This window comes from Sciurus vulgaris (genome assembly GCF_902686455.1).
Source record: "Sciurus vulgaris genome assembly, chromosome: 4".
In the NCBI taxonomy this organism is placed as follows: domain Eukaryota; kingdom Metazoa; phylum Chordata; class Mammalia; order Rodentia; family Sciuridae; genus Sciurus; species Sciurus vulgaris.
This window is the reverse complement of record NC_136464.1, coordinates 41,374,196-41,387,217: the sequence shown is the minus strand read 5'-3', so window position 1 is coordinate 41,387,217 and position 13,022 is coordinate 41,374,196. Positions and strand designations below refer to the sequence as shown.

The 13,022-nt window shown below is 40.3% G+C and overlaps 1 protein-coding gene across 4 annotated transcripts in view; it reads right to left on the bottom strand.

Moving 5' to 3' along the window:
* The window catches only part of WAPL (WAPL cohesin release factor), an 88,022-nt gene extending 76,005 nt beyond the window's left edge, over positions 1 to 12,017 (bottom strand). For 2 of the 4 annotated variants that reach the window (XM_079138190.1, XM_079138192.1), the window contains exons 1-2: positions 11,551 to 12,016; positions 8,310 to 8,829 (exon numbers count right to left, since the gene is read on the bottom strand). In XM_079138190.1, the coding sequence (XP_078994316.1) occupies positions 8,310 to 8,808 (499 nt within the window). In that variant the 5' untranslated portion in view covers positions 8,809 to 8,829; positions 11,551 to 12,016. Of the gene's footprint in view, positions 1 to 8,309; positions 8,830 to 11,111; positions 11,509 to 11,550 lie in introns of those variants that run through there. The other 2 variants (XM_079138193.1, XM_079138191.1) reach the window with 2 other exon arrangements.
* Positions 12,018 to 13,022: the final 1,005 nt, after the last annotated feature.

Here is a 13,022-nt window from a genome sequence, read left to right as displayed (position 1 = left end):
TACAACTTTAGATATATCCGGCATCTTCCACTTGTCCTTCCAGATTCATTCTCCACTCTGGTCTCTGCCCCAGAAGGCAAACATGTTCCAGATATCTGAGAGGCTAAGGTAGGATTCTTGAGCTCAGGAGTTTAAGGCCATCTTGGACAATAAATAGTGTATCCCATTTCAAAAAAAATAATGATTTAATTTCAGGCTTCCACTAGGTTCTAGTCATGAGGAGCCACAAAAGGACCAAAGTAGAAGGAAAGGTTCCCATATTTTATTTCTCCAGGCCCTCAACAAACTGCTGCTCCTCCTAAGGTAGTCTTCTCTGAATAGCTCAGGTAACTGTTTGTCCTTTGGGGTCTTAATAATAGAATCACTGTGATGAATCAAGGTGAGGGCCCCATTCCTTGTGATTTCCCTACATTCCTCCCACACCTTTGTAAATAACACCTTTATAAATAAACCCTCCTCAGACTATCCAATTTGGGCAGGCCATCTGTTTCCAGTTAGGACCTGGACTGACAAAAGATGCAAATATTAAAATTATGAGCAGAAAGCATAAAGTGAAGGGGCAAGAGGGGTTTTTTTGTCTGTTTTGGATGGTATCAGAGATTGAATTCAGGAATGCTCTATCACTGAGTTACATCTCCAGACTTTATTTAGTTTTGGCTATGCTGGGGACTGACCCCAGGGCCTCACACTTGCTAGCCAGGTGTCCTACCACAGAGCTACATCCATAGCCCATTTGATTTTTTGAGACAGGGTCTCACTAAATTGCCCATGTTAGCCTCAAAACTGTGATCCTCCACCTCAACCTCTGCAACAGCTGGGATTATGGCGTGCACCACCATACCTAGCGAGATAAAGTTTTTTAAATGTTGTAACTAATGTGTGAACAAAGAAAGCTAGTAACTACTGCTTCAGGAAAATTGGTGCTAAAGCTACCATAACTTTAATGAGTTTTTCTGGGTCATGATCTAAACTATAAATAGTTTGTCACCTACCTCCTCCTGTACATATGTATAATGTGTCTTTCTTTCCTACTCTAATCCAACCCACTAACACCACCACCCACCCACACATGTTCCTAGGGCTCAGTGATCAGCATACCCCAGCATACATACACCTGAGGTTCACTTTTCTACTACTTCATTGCCCTGCTGATGACTAAGGTACCTATTATCCTGCAGCCCTCTCTACTACCTCAAAGTAAGGTTTGAGGTCACTGGAATACTGACTCGCTAAGAGCCACTTTATAGAATACCACTTCTTCACCCCATTATAAAAGCCCTCCTTTTTTTGGTACTGGGGATTGAACCCAAGGATGCTTTACTGCTGAACTACACCTCCAAGTCTTTTCATTTTTTTATACCTTGTTGAACTTGCAATCCTCTTGCCTCAGTCTCACCCATAGCTGGGATTACAGGCATGCTCCCATCTCATCCAGCAAAAGTCCCTTCTTTTGAGGCTTGTGCCACCTAACTAGTTGTCTAATCTTCTTAATATCAGTAACCCAAGCTGGGCATGGTGGTGCACACCTATAATCCCAGTGACCTGGAAGGCTGAGGCAGGAAGCTTGCACGTTCAAGGCCAGTCTGGGCAATTTAGCAAGACCCTGTCTCAAAATAAAAAAATTAAAGGGGCTGAGGATGTAGTACAGCACCCCTGGGTTCAAGCCCTAGTACTGCCCCCCTGCAAAAGGCGGGGTGGTGGGGAACAAATTCACAGAATGGATAAACTAATGACCATGAGTTTTTAGTGTTACTGATTCAACTACAGTCTCAATAATATTCAGAAATCCTACTTTCTCATTCTCTTACTTTAGGAAACATCTTTCTGAATACTCTTCCGGTTTTCCTCAGGCCCCAAGTTAACCTGCTTTTCTTTCTTTCTCCCTTTCAGAAAAACCTCTCTATATGAAAAACAAAACAAAAAAGCTTTCAACCATAAATCATCTTATTTTCCATCCCCCAACCATACTTACCTTTTTAACCATTCTTCCTCCTGTTCAGGAAATAGAGCATCCCTTCTCCCAAGACCCTTCTTCCCTGTGCTTTGGCTCCCATGCTTCAAAGCCCATGCATCCAAATCTTCTAGGAACAACCTCTTATATCCCTCAATCTGCATTTTTTCCCTTCCTTTCAAAAATCTTTTATCAAATTATATACATTTGCTGCACTCATTTTCTCACTCCTCAGACCACTCCAACCAAGCTGTAAATCCAATGCCTATTTCGCAATCCTCATTTTAGTTGAGTTTGCAGCCATTCAATTGGATTCAGTTGATCCTTTCATGAAATACTATTCTGCTGACTTCTATAACATATCTGCTGCTAGATTTCCCTTCAACAGCTCTAGGGCTGCTATTTAATCTCCTTTTCTAGTTTCTTCCTTTTTCCCTATTAAGTACTGCACATTCTTCACTATCAGTCCTAGTACTTTTTTCTCTTATACTCTTCCCTAATGATCTCATCTAATCCAATAGTTTCAAATAACATTGATATATTAAATTTCACAATTATCATATCCATAAGACTTCTTATCTAAGATCCATCTCAGCAGATCTGTCTCAAAATAAAAAATAAATAGGACTGGTAATGTAACTCAGTGGTAGAACACCCCTGGGTTCAATCCCTAGTACCAAAAAAAAAAAAAAAAAATGTTTTGCAGTCAGGTGCATAGTGCATACCTATACTATCAGCTACTAGAAAGGTTAAGGCAGAAGGATTGCCAAGTTTGAGGCCAGCCTGGGCAGTTTAGCAAGAATCTGTTTCAAAATAAAAATTTTTTAAAGTGTTGGGGATGAATGGAAGAGTGCTTGCCCACCATGTGTGAGGCCCTGGGTTGGACTTCCAACACGGTACTACAAAAAGGGGAAGAGGAAAAAATTTTCAATAATGAGACCTTATGGTGATAGACTTTTTAAAAATATATGGCTTTGCCTATAGCAAAATTAAGTTCATTCTTATACAGCAGCACTGTATGAAAAGAACACTTTAGATGTTTCACAGATCTTCCATTTAGTTCAACTTATCCAACTTCAAACTATGCATTACCCTCTATATAATTGGAATAAAGACTGTCTCTTGGTTGTGATTAAGGATAAACTGACAAAAAAAAAAAAAGGTGTGGTACAAAGTAGGAACAGAAGAAATAATACGTTTCTTACTTTTTTTAAAAGAAGTTGATTTTAGGTATGCCTTCAAATATATTCAGTACAAGAAACACATTTAATATCTATAGCCAAGTTACTCTTTCTCAAACTATAGTTGTAATATTTTTTCAAAATTCTCATTAATCATCTACACTTTGTCCAATGAGTAGACAACAATCTCATCTCAGGTCACAAGTTCCTGTCCTACTTTAAACTTTTAGGAATACAACAATTCATGTTCCTTTCTAAAAACTCACCTTCAGTTCTAAAAATCAAAATGCATAATTTCCTGACAATATTATTCCTCAAACACAAATACTCAGTACAGTTTTAAGCAAATGGAAAAAAATTACTGGCTACAAAACCAGTCATGCAAATTAAAAGCCTATGCCATAGTTATCTCAGTATTTGGCAGGATATGTAGACTGAATCCCAGCTGGCTGGCAAAGAAAGTGTGCCAGGCAGAAATATAAGTCTCTGCACACTTTATTCTAGATTCAGACTAACAAAGATGGAAAATGTAAGTAGCCTCACATAAAAGGGAAGGGAAGCCTTCTTTTACCTCTAATATACACAGCTCTGTATTCCAAACTTTAAAAAATACCTGCAGATCTCTTAGAAGAGTTAACTGTAGTTCCTGTTAACAACTATTTGTAATTTTTTAAAATTTTTTTATTTATTTATTAGTTCTGGGGACTGAACCCACAGGCACTTTACCACTGAGCTACATCCCCAGCGTTTTTATTTTTGATATACGGTTTCACTAAGTTGCTGATGCTGACCTCAAAGCTGCAATTCTGGAGACCCAGTCACCTGGACCACAGGCTTGCACCACCAGCCTGCCTCTAACAGTCAGTTTTAAGTGGTACATCTGACTAACAACTCACTGGCTTCAAAAGCAACTATAATCAGAATGTTTTGCTTTTAAAATTAGAGATCAGATACAGAAGTGTTTGCTTTAAAATAATTCAGTGAAAGCTGAGGATGTAGGTCAGTGGTAGAGCGCTCACCTAGCCTGAGCAAGGCCTTGGGTTCAATTACCGGTCCTGGAGTTGGGGGGCGGGGAGAGTCGTCATCATCATCAGGGATAGATAGATAGATAGACAGAAGGTGGACAGTGGTGTTCATTACAGATTAAATAAGATTTGCCCTATCCTGACAACTGCTAGAGTTAGATAACTGAGTACATGAGATTATTTTATTTTCATGTACCTGAACATTTTATAATAAAAGTTTTCTTATTGCTGTTTTTAAAAAGATTAGGACATCTGAGCAACTTGACCCTTCTCTGGAATACTCATACATAGTTTATAATCTTGGTGCTGGGTCCCTTACCCAAGAAGCACCTGTTTGGAAAATGGCAACTATTATGCTTTATGACAACCCTTTCCTAAGTTTCCTCTTCAAATTTACAAGTTTCAAAAGTACTAGAACAAAGAATTTTAAAAGTATAAATAAATTAATCACATATTCCCCTATAAAGAAAAAGATGTACTTGAAAATGCAATGACAGGAGGAAAAACAAAAATAATTCTAAACTAAACAAGCCCTTTTCATTGGTGTTATATAATTTTATGGAACATACACACACACACACACACAGAAAAAAGGTGTGGGAACATTCCAGATACTATGAAACATAACCTGTGTACTTTGAACAAGTTGTTGATAAAATTTCCAATAAGTTCTTAAATAAAATGCCTAAACCTGCAAAAGACTGCTAAGATTTGCGATCTGAATATCTAAAGAAAGTGTTCAAACTATCATTCTCAGAATGGTGCCTAATTCAAAAACGATTAGGATGATGGGCATGCGGATGTACACACATAATACCAGGAACTCCAGGAGGAGTGCAAGCTCAAGGTCAGCCTCAGTTATTTAGAGAAAATCTGTTTCAAAATTTTAAAAAGCTCAATTTCAAAACTGAGCTCAACAGTAGAGCTCAATCCCCAGTCCTCACCCAATTTAAAAAAAAAAAAAGTTAGCAACCACATGAGATTTATAGACCCCCGATCAAAAACTTAGGTTCAGGCTCTTAAACTTAACTAAAAGCACAAGACTTTCTGAGTCAAGAGTAGAAGCAATGACAACCTGACAGACAAAATCTAGAATCTAGACCAAGTAAAAATTTGGTGGAAGGAGGTAAAGAAAAGGGGGATAATATAGTACAAAAGCACCCAAGGTTTTCAGCACCAAAAATATAAAATACAACAGCATTCTCAAAACTATAGAACCAATTTACAAATATATGAACTTATAAGCAGTTCCTACGAACAAATGACTTGCACATATTAGGGATAAGATGAGACCACTATGAAAATTAAAAGTACTCCATCAAAGTTTGCTTCTTTTTCTACAGGAGGCTACCAGGGTTGTTGGCGCTCTGGACAATGAAGGGAGAAGAGAAAGAAAAGGGGAAAAAAAAAAAAAAAAAAAAATATATATATATATATATATATATATTTATAGGGCTACAACTATTCCCTTTCCAATAAGGGTGCCTTTGTGAAGAAGAAAGATGTTCTTAAACATCTATTTATTTGTATTTTAGTATATATTTTCTCCTCACAAACCCATTATATTTAAGTTTAGATTCAAGGTCAGTCCACAGTATTGGCATCAGAATTACAATTTAGCTATATAGACTGAGAAGCTATTATCTCATAGAAAACTGCTTTCAGTTCCCACCAACCAACTAGCAACAGCAGTTTGGACAAATATAAAGACATTCTCAGCAAAGACACATAATCAATTGCTGATTGAAATACTCAACTGCCAAATTCTTGTTCCCCCCTCTCTTACATTCATTCTTATTAGTAGTACCCTCTGCCACCAGGGCCCCAGCCTAACAATGGTGCCCCATTATCCAAAAGACAGCAATATTCAGCCTTCCATGACCACTTCCACCATTTGCCCAACTTCACTCTTTCTTCCTCTAACCTACATGCCCCACTCTGTGGATTAACTATCTGGCAACAGCAAGAAATGGCAATAAGAACACTGTATAACTCAAAATGAATAGCACTCTCAGAGCCCAGTACACCGGTTTGACAAACAGTAGGTGCTTAATAACATGTTTAAAAAAAAAAAAAGCAATAAATATCATTCCAATTCTGCCACTAGCCAATCTTGGATACTCACTTTGAGTCTCATCTATAAAATGAGAAAAGGGGAGACAAATTCATTTTAAGCCAGATGTTGGTGGTACACATATGTAATCCCAGGTACTGGGGAAGCTGAAGCAGGAGCATCTCAAGTTCGAGGTCAGCCTGGGAAACTTAGCAAAACCCTGTCTCAGAATAAAATTTAAAAAGGGCTGGGTATGTAAGTGATATAGAACTTGCCTATGATGTATGAAACCCTGGGTTCAATTCCTAGTAACAATATCTATCTCTATCTCTCTATCTCCCCCACCACCACCATGTATGAAACCCTGGGTTCAATCCCTAATCTCAATCTCTCAATCAATCTCTGTCTCTGTCTGTCTGTCTGTCTCTCTCTCTCTCACACACACACACACACACACACACAAATTTAGCTCAAAAGTTCTACAATTATAGTTTTAGGAACTGATCTAGAAACTGTTTTTATGCTGTTTTATAATGAAAACTCAAGTTTAACTTTCGTTAAACTTAACAGGAGAAATGTGGGCAAAGCAGTAAGGATGGCCAAATCAGAATTAACCTAGGATTCTGGGAATTGAGGGAATGAAGCTGACTCACCCTCTCTCATCTAATGGAGAGAAAATGAGTGAAAAAATAATCAGCATTTTTACTAAAACTATGCAAGGCACACACCATTATACTGTTTGATGGGCCTTACCTTAGACCTCCAAAGGACAAATTCCTTTTAGGAACTCAGTACTTGAAAGTTTTGTCTTTATAGCCTTTGAAATTATGAGATCCATATAACCTTCCATTATCACTAAACTTTGCCAAAAGTTCTAGAACTAAGTTCCATTTCCAACTATAGTGGCTTTTTTTTTTTTTTTTTTTTTTTTGGGGGGGGGGGGTACCAGGAAATGAACCCAGGCACTTACCACTGAGCCACAGCCCCAGCCCTTTTTATTCATTTTGAGACAGGGTCTTGCTAAGTTGCTTAGGGTCTAAGTTGCTGAGGATGGCTTTTAACTTGCAATCCTCCTGCCTCAGCCTCCTGAGTTGCTGGGCTTACAGGCATGTGCTACCTCACCCAGTTTACATTAACTATTCTTACTCTATTGCTAAATGGGTGCTCACACTCTCCCTCCACCCCAACTTACTCCTGCCACCTTCAATCTTAGCTCTTCTTCCAGCTAACTGACCCTTTATCATTTATATTTTGAGCCCCAAATTCCTTACAGAAATGAGTAGGAATATAACTGACAAAATACACTGAGACAACATTATATGCTGTAAGTATATATTAACATTTTTTAAATACAACCAATCTTGTAAATTAAAATATATTAATACAGTTGCTACTGGCCCCAGACTCTAATCTCAATTTGCAATAAAGTTCAATTCTTCAATGTCTCTACTCAAAGATTAAGGAGTTAACCTTTCAGAACTGGTCCTAGAGGAAAAGTCTAACATTCCTAACTAATCCTCATCTCATTGTCATTATCATTAATCATTCAAATCCTCTGTAATAAAAAAATGAGTTATTATGTAATCCTAACACAACCAAAAGAGATGTTTCCACTGGAAGTGGAACTGAGTTTAGAGATTTATGAAAGACTATTCACAAAATATACTCTGAATAATAAGTCTAAAAATATTAATATGCTAGGCACGGTGGTGCACACCTGTAATCACAGCTAATCAGAGGACTGAGGGAGAAGGATCACAAAGCCAGTCTTAATAATTTAGTAAGATCTCAGCAACTTAGCAAAAGCTGTCTCAAAATAAAAAGTAAAAAGGGCTGTGGTAGTAATTCAGTGATAAAGTGCTCCAGGATCAATTTCCAGTATCATAAAAAGTAAAATAAATATATATACATTCAAGTTGTGTAAGTAAAATATCAACCTGATTAAAGTTCTTAAATCATTGAGAAAATTATTGAGCCCCCATTAATCTTAATACGAAAGAAAACCCAAGTGATACACAACACTTTACAATTCAAATCATTTAAATAAATGGCTTGCAAAAAGCTCTCTTGGTTCTTCATTGAAGAAAATAAAAACTTACCAGAAGTCATTAATTTAGCACAGCTACTTTTGCTTGCATCATCTTCTGGGTTTCTGTTTGTGCTCTTTTCTTTCCCAAGTAAAGTATCCTCCAAAGGTAAGCATTTATCAGACACAACACTGTCTTCACCCACCACATGACTAATTTTGCTATTAGCTTCAAGTACTGAAGTGACTTCTTCCAGCTGAGCAGCTTCACTAGATTCTGAGTAAGAGGAAACCTTACCCTGGGCTAAATTCTTGGAAGAAACTGGTAGAGATTCATCATCACTATCAAATCCAAAAGGATCTCCAGTATTTTCTTCTTCTATTTTCGGTTTCTTCGGAATTTCTTGGATATCTGGTTTGAAATTGGGTCTTTTCTGCCCTAATTTAGCCATAAACGTGGTCTCTCCCCATTTTGTGCTAAGGGTGGTCCGTTTGTTGGAAAAGACTTCATCAAATTTTGAACTGCCATTGCCTCCTTTCCTACTGTAAGTTTTCCCAAATCTGGACGTCATTTTGACACCTGTTTCATATTCCTGTGGGAAAAAAAAATTAAGAAAATGTATAATCACTAAATATTCAACAAGTATCAAACACTGGATATGAAAAATAAGAACCTATGAATTCTCCTGCATGATTTTCCAACATTCAGCACACAACTCTTTAAAAATGGTTAACTAAATAAGGGAAAAAAGAGCACACTTTTCACTTTTATATATGCTTCATGGCAGTTTGTTCTTTTTTTTTTTTTTTTTTTTTTTTTAAACAATGAGTATTCATGTGATTTACAACGTAAAAAACACCAGGACTAACCAACTTTACAATACAGCATCCATAGAAACCAACTTACAGTGAAACACTTTTTCAAGTTCCAAGTGAATCAACAACTGTTCTCAAGAACTTCATTTTTACCTTAAAAACTATATGAATAGGGTTATTATCTCTAATATAAAATTCTTAAACACAAAATGTTAAATTTTTTTCAGTGTCTCAAATGTTGTAAGAGGACTAAATCTAGTTCTTTGAAATTTCACAGCACTCATCATATGAGAAAAAAGATCAGAAAAATGGGCTATTTACCCTTGTATTTACAACCTCCAGCTTTGAACCCAACCTTGAAGATTCAGATTCTTGATCTAAAGCAATCTGGGCTGTGACTTAAAAGATACTACTTAAATGGTCATTTCCCTTAAGAGCAAAAAACCATCCTTATTCTATCTTCCTTGTCCCTACAGTGTTGTGCTCATTTGCTAAGTGACATTTTTTGGAGCTGAAGAACTCCAGCATATTACACTGCCCCATGAATTATTACAGAAATAGCAACATACAACCTTTAATTTCTCTTATTTATAAATGACAGATAAATTCACCTAATTTACCTACATAATAATAGGGCACTATGACCAAAAAAATTCAAAAAATTTCCAAATGCTTAAAAAAGTAAACCATTTTAAAAGATGAGTTACAGACTTATTTTTAAGCACAATCAATTCTCATCCATTTCTTAACACTGTCTACAGTTTAAATATTAATATACCAACTGCTAACTAGGAAAAAAGTGAACTGCTTAGGGGCTTGAAAAATCTTCATTATTTGGAAGCCTAAAACAATGGATATTATATTTTACCTATACTTCTGAATATACTTTGATCTTTTAGTATTTTTCCTTTATTAACTGAAATTCTTATAAGACAATTACTGTACAACTTAGCTTAATATATATTCCTTAGAGGATCCCCCCATTCTTGGTAAGAAGCCAATTCTAATTTGACAAAATAACAATTTAGTCATTATACGCATCTGTGCTAAAAGAAAATCGTTTTCCTAAGGGAAATCTACTTTCCCCTCTAATGTAAATTTAACTCTAATAAGTTTTACTTTCTTAGTATAGTCTATTTAAAAAAACTAAGTCTATTGGGCAGCTACCAAAGACAACAAAATAAAGTCATTTCAATTCTTCAAGGATGTAAAGCTGTGATCTGCAGACCTACATTTACATAAACACCAGCAAAGCTGGAATGTTTTGGATACACTTATGTGGTAATCATCTAAAAATGCTGACTAAAGGCCAAACCAAAAATCCAGACTTGAGTACCTTTAGACCAACATCAGAAAAACTCATTGTAAAAATGGTCCTAAAACACAAAGCACTCACTGTTGAAAGTTTAAAGTCTGCAGATAAAGATATGATACAAGTTAATTAAGTATACGAAAACTGCAGTTGTTTTTTTGAGTCCATGTCTTTCACAAATACATACTGAAATATTGAGAAAAATAACAAGTGATATTCCAACATTAAAGAAATGGGAAGTGTGCGTAGAGTAGACAAATTTGGATGAGTTTAATGCTCCAAGCGATATGAGCACATGGGAATTAATTATATAATACTCCCTACTTTTAATTGCCTTTATCATTTTCTATCATAAAATGCCTTTTTAAAAAAGGAGACTACCGTGAGGGCTTTACCTAGGCATAAAGCACGTACAAATTAAAAAATAAGTGCGCAGACATGTTTGACATCATATTTAAGATGTTATTTCAAACAAACCGGCTATCTCGCTCAGGCTTCAAACCCCCCAAAGCTGTCCTAACTAAGTAGCAAAGATTCACGACTACGCGTTTTCAATCTTCAGGCCTTTGCCTCAATCCAAAACCAGGTCGAATGTTGAGGGAAAGTGTGCCGGGATTTAAAAACAAAAAAGTCCTCACGCTTATCCCCCATTCTAATCTAGCACCTTCCCGGTCCCCAATGGCTTTAGGGGCTCCCAGGAAGGAAGGAAAGTAGAAGGAGCAAACAGACCCACGCAGATATCCTCACCTGGGGCGGCGGGTGCACCAGGAGACTGTGGGAGAGGCGGCCCCTCCGGCTGGACAGTCACGCAACTTTTCTGCTCCCCACCCCCACCGCCCGGGAAGGGGGATGTCGCTCCCGCGGCCCCGGAAGCCTCAGCTACCGAATCCCCGGGGTAGTGCAAGGCCTTGGTGGCGTCCAGAGGCGGAGAACAGGACGGGGAATGAGCAGGGACTGAAATCAATACGCTACACCGGGTTTGGGGAGAAAAGTCAATCAGAAGCCACCAGAAAAAGAATCCAGAAGGGAAATAAAAGAGGGTGGGGAAAAGAGTTCTTCAGGCTGGTCCCCTGCCCAACTTCCTCAGAGGCGGGTGGGCAAGGCGGCGAGACTTCCAAAACCCTTGCCTTCCCCCACCCTCCCCGGCTCGCTCCAGGCCTAAGCAGCCGCCCGAGACCTCACTTACCCTCGGCGCCTGGCGGGTGCTTTGGCCTCGGGCCGCCTCCGCCTCTCCCGCTCCCAACGGCCCACGGGCGGGCGCGGGAGCCCCGCGCGGAAAAAAAGGGTCGGGTGGTGCGCCTGGAGAAGTGAGGGGCTCCGCCACCGTCACAACCCGCGACTCCGCTTCGGTAAATAGGAAGCCCGGCAGAGTGGGGGGAGGAGCGGCGGCCCCGCAACTTCCCTCCCCGCCTCGAGCGCCGCCGGCCGCCTGGGTCTAGGCCTCCCCGGCTGCTGCCGCTAGAGCCGGTGCGGAGCCCGCTACGTGCCCCCGCTGGGCCGCCGCCGCCTCCTGCGCCGCCGCTTCCGCCGGTGAATGGTCAGCGCTGGAGTTTGAACAGGGCCCTGAACCATCTCAACGCCATTTGCGCTCCCGGCCCCCACCTCCTTCCTCCAACAGCCGCTCGCTCCGTCACTTCGCTTCCCACAGGCCCCGCGCGGCCTCCCGACACCCCAGCCAATCGCGGGGCGGCTTACTCAAACCGCCGCGCAGGCGCCGCTCCCCGCACGCTCCGCCGCCCGCCATTGGCTCGACCGCACAGCCCGACGGGAGTTGTAGTCCCGGTTCGGGAGGACGCGGTGCTGAGATCCCCGCGCGGGAGCTGGTGGTGGGCAAAGCGGTAGCTGCGGGCCTGAACCGCCCTAGCTGGGAAGTCAGTTCCAGCTCCCGGCCCCGCCTGGAGATGCAGGTGTCGCGGGGGAGGGCCGGGGCCGCAGTGCAGGCAGCTGTGTCAATCGTTTCCCCTCCAGGGACCCGACGGTGTCTGGGGACAGTGGGTAATGCAGCTGCGCCGGGCGTGATGGGGCCGCCGCCCGGGAGGCGGGGAGCTTGCGAGTCAGAGCTGCTTCGACCAGGCCTGGCTGAACCTAGCCCCGCGAAGGTAACGATGGCGTGAGCCGGAAGGCTTCGGACGCTGGGCCACTCACGGACAGCTCGCGAGCCAACTCTGGCCCGGCGCTTTCCTGCGCTCCCTGCAACCCATCCAGTCCCAGCTCTGGAGTTCTCTCTCTCTTTCTTCCTCCCGTCCATTAGTAGTGGCCCCCAGAATATTAGATGTTGTTAAAAAATTGTCATTAACCTTGTTGGGTGTGATAACGGTAGTATGGCTTTTTCAAAAAGATATACAAAAGAATTGATAGATAAAACGAAATCTAGGGTAAGAGATTTACTTTAGAACGCACCTATGAAAACTGGGGGAGAAGGAATAAAAAAGCTGTTGGGGTGTTTTTCATTGTTGACGCTGCGGTATGCATACACATGCAATTGTTATGCCAGTCTCGCTACGTGTGTATCTGAAATTTTCCGTAATAAAAAGTTTAAAGAAATGAACTAGTGATTACCTCTGGAGAAAAAGGAAGGTGGTGGATCATGGAACGTATTTATTTTTCGCTGTACATAAATTGTTTTCCGTGTCAACGTATAACCTAATTGAAAAAATT